Here is a 5,780-nt window from a genome sequence, read left to right as displayed (position 1 = left end):
TGTTATTAACACATGGTTTCATCCTGTTAAAGTGTAAGTAGGTTAAATATTATTATTGAATATGAATACAATCAAGAGTAAGATGACGAATTTAGTGTTAATATTTGAGTGGGCCCCAGGCCCTCTTAACTCAAAACACTTGTATCTCAAATCAAGGTCTCCTATTGATATCAATTTAATCGGTACTTCGGCCCCCGAAACAGCACAATTTTAATATGTAACATGCCTTTGAAAAATAAAAACTAACTTTTACATAAGAAATATTGTAGAAAAACAATACAATGTACCACAAACAGTAGTTGTATGAAGTAATATAATAATAATGTACAGTATTTACCTTTGAGAGTGGACTTTTACAGTACCTTCTTACATCTGCTTCTTCGTCAAACACACCAGCAGCATCTTCTCCATATTTACATGGATAAATGTCTGCAATTTAGACATCATTTTTAACATTCTTGGCTGGCGTTACACTCATTCTGCTTCGGTATGGTGCAGACTTGCAGTGATACGTTCAAACTGCGTCACCAAGTTGGTGACACGGTCAGTCATGTTTTTGATGATTTCTGTCAGGCTTGGGTCGCATGTTTACGCGGGGGTCGTTCTCCCAAGATGCAGCAGGAACTCTGGAGGCAAGGTGCAGGTCAGAATATGATTTATTGTCCATAAATCACAAAAAATACAAGTGAGCTGAGAGGACGGAATAAATAGCTCTCTGATTAGTGCCCGGGAGCAGGTGAGCCAATCAGAGGCAGCTGAGAACAATGAATAACCATAGCAACCCAGGAGACACACAGGGATGCTGAAACAGAACTTAAACAACAAGTGAATCAAAACGTAAACAAACTATGATCCGGGTAACGGATCATGATAATTTATTTCTCTAATTCAACGAATATCATCCATTTCTTTGTCCCAGCACTTTCTTCCTTCCCATGCTTGGAAAATAAGCTAATGCTAGCGAGTGAGACCACATGTTTGGGGCACATCTTTCGCTTTGCCAACGAATGGCGGTGATTCTTGTAAGTCTGATTTTTGCTTGCAATTTAAAGCATAACAATTAGCTGAAAGACAGCTCTGATCACAAAACACTCTTAAAGGGGAACCACACTTTTCTGAAATTTTGCCTATCGTTCACAATCATTATGAAAGACATGAGGACGGATGTTTTTTTTTAATGCATTCTAAATATTAAATACATTTGATCGAAAGTCCGCTTACAGTGGGGCCTATAGGAGCTGTTTAATTCTGCCTATAGAGCCCCTAAAAAACATCTAAACACCTCCATTAAGGTTTTATATCAGTGGTCCCCAAACTTTTTGACACTGGGGCCGCATTGGATTAAAATAATTTGGCCGGGGGCTGGGCTGTAGATATATATATATATATATATATATACACACATGTATATATATATACACACATGTATGTATATATATATATATATATATATATATATATATATATATATATATATATATATATATATATATATATATATATATATATATATATATATATATATATATATACACACATATATACATGTATATATATTTATGTGTATATATATATATATATATACATGTGTGTATATATACATGTATATATATATATATATATACATGTGTATATATATATATATATATATATATATATATATATATATATATATATATATATATACACACATGTATGTACATGTATATATATACATATATACATGTATGTATATATGTATATATATGTGTATATATACATATATATGTATATATATATGTGTATATATATTTATATATATGTATGTGTGTATATACATATATATATATAAATATATGTATTCCAAGCCCGATGATTTCACGTTATCGATGGGAAAATGCATTTTTAGACAATATGATTTGCCTGAGCGTCTAGGAGACACCGAGCGGTAGAAAATGGAGTAGAAAGGACAGATTTAAAAAAATGATAATTAAAAAAAATAAATAAATAAAAATGTTAATCGTAATTATTTTTATTTTTTTATTTTTTTTAACTTGGGACTTCCCGCGGGCCTGATTTTGGATGCTGGCGGGCCGGATTCGTTTAGTTTGAGGACCCCTGTTTTATATACATGATGTAAGTATATATGTAATGTAGTAACAAGCACATTTATAATAACATTTAATATTTACGCATTTTAATCATTTTAGTCATATGCGGCGCATTCATTTCAAAATGCATCACAACGTTCGCTTTTTTCCTATGACATCACTGATTATTACTCACTGCAGACTTTATGAGAGCCAAAAAACATAATAAAACATCACTTACTGTGCAATGTCTGCTGTCATTAGGATGGCGACTGATAATACCTTGTTATAGTCCCGTTTTAGATTAAGAATGACTCATAATCCTCGTGAAGAAAAAAGGGGATGGAACCAAGCGTCTTTTCGTGTTGTTCTAAATTGGTTGTCAAAGTGTATCAACTTGGCGGAATACCTCCCCGTCTTTCTACTATGAGATGCATGATTTATGATCTACAATAACATTTCACGAGCAAGGAAACGAGGAAGCAGCTGATCAGTTGATCATGTAAACATTGGCACAAAAGCTTGTGATCACGGCGCGCTATAAACAGTTTGTCTGCGTTAGCACTTATAATAACAATATCACTAATACTTGGTGAATATACAAATCCATCCATCTTCTTCCGCTTATCCGAGGTCAGGTTGCGGGGGCAGCAGCCTAAGCAGGGAAGCTCAGACTTCCCTCTTCCCAGTCACTTCGTCCAGCTCCTCCCGGGGGATCGCAAGGCGTTCCCAGCATAGTCTTCCCAACGTGTCCCGGTTCTTCCCCGTGGCCTCCTACCGGTCGGACGTGCCCTAAACACCTCCCTAGGGAGGCGTTCGGGTGGCATCCTGACCAGATGCCCGAACCACATCATCTGGCTCCTCTCGATATACAGGTCACGAAATGTAAATGGCGTATTTTTGGCGGTTTTTGGATGTTTTTGTAATTGGGTTTTATGGGTGGAAGAGAGGACCTGTCATTGACTTTTATTTACGAGTGATTATTAGGGATGTCCGATAGTGGCTTTTTTGCCGATATCCGATATTCCGATATTGTCCGACTCTTAATTACCGATACCGATATCAACCGATACCGATATATACAGTCGTGGAATTAACACATTATTATGCCTAATTTGGACAACCAGGTATGGTGAAGATAAGGTCCTTTAAAAAATAAAAAAATAAAAAAATAAGATGAATAAATAAATAAAAATTTCTTGAATAAAAAAGAAAGTAAAACAATATAAAAACAGTTACATACAAACTAGTAATTAATGCAAATGAGTAAAATTAACTGTTAAAGGTTAGTACTATTAGTGGACCAGCAGCACGCACAATCATGTGTGCTTACGGACTGTATCCCTTGCAGACTGTATTGATTTATATATTGATATATAATGTAGGAACCAGAATATTAATACCAGAAAGAAATAACCCTTTTGTGTGAATGAGTGTAAATGGGGGAGGGAGGTTTTTTGGGTTGGTGCACTAATTGTAAGTGTATCTTGTCTTTTTTATGTTGATTTAATAAAATAAAAAATAAAAAAAACACGGTACCGATAATAAAAAAAACGATACTGATAATTTCCAATATTACATTTTAAAGCATTTATCGGCCGATAATATCGGCCTGCCGATATTATCGGCCGATATATCTCTAGTTAGAATGCATTAAAAAATACACCTGTCGTCATGTCTTTTATAATGCTTGTGAACGAATGGGCTATATTCCAAAAAAAAGTGCAGTTCCCCTGTAGAGGTGAGGAACCACTGTGGAACAATATCGACAAAGTAATATCAACAGCACAGATATTCTGATACTTCCCTCGGTATTGGTATTAGGGGTGTGGGAAAAAACTATTCGAATTCGAATCGCGATTCTCACGTTGTGCGATTCAGAATCGATTCTCATTTTTTAAAAAATCTATTTTTTTTTTCTTTTTTTTTTTCTTAATCAATCCAACAAATCAATACACAGCCATACCATAACAATGCAATCCAATTCCAAAACCAAACCCGACCCAGCAACATTCAGAACTGCAATAAACAGAGCAATTGAGAGGAGACACAAACACGACACAGAACAAACCAAAAGTAGTGAAACAAAAATGAATATTATCAACAACAGTATCAATATTAGTTACAATTTCAACATAGCAGTGATTAAAAATCCCTCATTGACATTATCATTAGACATTTATAAAAAAATAAAAGAACAATAATCACAGTGGCTTACACTTGCATCGCATCTCATAAGCTTGACAACATACTGTGTCCAACATTTTCACAAAGATAAAATAAGTCATATTTTTGGTTCATTTAATAGTTAAAACAAATTTACGTTATTGCAATCAGTTGATAAAACATTGTCCTTTACAATTATAAAAGCTTTTTACAAAAATCTACTACTCTGCTTGCATGTCAGCAGACTGGGGTAGATCCTGCTGAAATCCTACGTATTGAATGAATAGAGAATTGTTTTGAATCGGGTAAATATCGTTTTTGAATGGAGAATCACGTTGAATCGAAAAAAAAAAAAAAGATTTTGAATCGAATCGTGACCCCAAGAATTGATATTGAATCAAATCGTGGGACACCCAAAGATTCGCAGCCCTAATTGGTATTGTCCATATTTGACTAGATGCGCCCACCCCTATACCTTATACGGTTGTGGGTGAGCTGGAGCCTATCCCAGAAGGCTTCAGTTAAAAAGTACACAAGCACAATATGATTCAAACCTGGATCTCCTTACAATGAGGCCTCATGCAGAAGTCTTCAGTTCATAATGTCCTATGACGACAATATGAAGGTATGATGGTTGAGGTCACCACTGCATGGTTTTAGAGCGGGTCAGCTTCTTGGTTAGAGCGTGACGCATGGTCAGCATGTAGGAACGGCGGTCCGGCAGAGACCGCTGGTGGTCCAACACCCGCCTGTCACACATGAGAGGCAAGACAATGCCAGTAGTGAGTTCTCACACACACACACACACACATTTCTGTGTACAGAAACACACACCATTGGCTGGAAATGTGTGCGTAAAGGGGGTCTGGTGTGTTTTATAGCCCGGTGCAGGTCTACAGAGAAGCTAAATGTGTGTGGTTGTGTCAAATGCTGTTTACATGACTAACCTGATGAGCTGAAACACGGCTGCTTCCACAGATAACACAGCGTCGGCCACCGACAGCTCCTTGAAACCACACCTTCACACACGCACGCACACACATTTTATGAGTATTTTGTTGCGTTACAACAGTCATAAGTGCTGCTCCGAAATCAAATAAGGCATTCACAGAGGTGGGCTGAGTCAAATACACTCGGGAAATAACGTACAACACGCCGACCGTTTTTCAAGTCTGTGACGTTAGTGATGATTTTTTTTTTTTTTTTTGCAGGTGCGTGTGGTGTTGCAGGGGGAGGAGCGAGCCGGTGAACCGCACACTAGCGCCTCAAGTCAGGAGCGTTATCCACAGGGCCGCCTCTCCCTATACACAGGTCACGCGCTGATTCCGTTTTGCACGAAGAAGCACATGTAAAAGGTCAATTAATGAATGACAGGGCACTTCATATGAAATGTTACCACAAATGTATTCCTAGCCTCTTCCTGCTCTGTCACTGATAAGAATATAATGTCAAATATATCCAAATATTCTCACTTGCGTCCGTGTTAGTGCGAGTCTTGAAAGGCAATGGTATGGGGTTTGAATCCCGGTCAGAGATGAGCTAGGA

At 36.9% G+C, this 5,780-nt stretch overlaps 1 protein-coding gene across 2 annotated transcripts in view; it reads right to left on the bottom strand.

Moving 5' to 3' along the window:
- Positions 1-234: 234 nt before the first annotated feature.
- The window catches only part of zgc:110699 (uncharacterized protein LOC325371 homolog), an 18,534-nt gene continuing 12,988 nt past the window's right edge, over positions 235-5,780 (bottom strand). Inside the window, exons 7-9 of one of the 2 annotated variants that reach the window (XR_009827532.1) lie at positions 5,183-5,254; positions 4,804-4,984; positions 235-626 (exon numbers count right to left, since the gene is read on the bottom strand). Coding sequence is in view for 1 of the 2 variants with exons in the window: in XM_062061222.1 (XP_061917206.1) it covers positions 4,876-4,984; positions 5,183-5,254 (181 nt within the window). In the remaining variant the exon portion in view is untranslated. Of the gene's footprint in view, positions 627-4,464; positions 4,985-5,182; positions 5,255-5,780 lie in introns of those variants that run through there. The other variant, XM_062061222.1, reaches the window with a different exon arrangement.

The sequence above is a fragment of the Entelurus aequoreus genome, linkage group LG01 (assembly GCF_033978785.1).
Source record: "Entelurus aequoreus isolate RoL-2023_Sb linkage group LG01, RoL_Eaeq_v1.1, whole genome shotgun sequence".
Taxonomy (NCBI): Eukaryota; Metazoa; Chordata; class Actinopteri; order Syngnathiformes; family Syngnathidae; genus Entelurus; species Entelurus aequoreus.
Note: the sequence above shows the minus strand (reverse complement) of the source record. Positions and strands in the feature narration are given on the sequence as shown.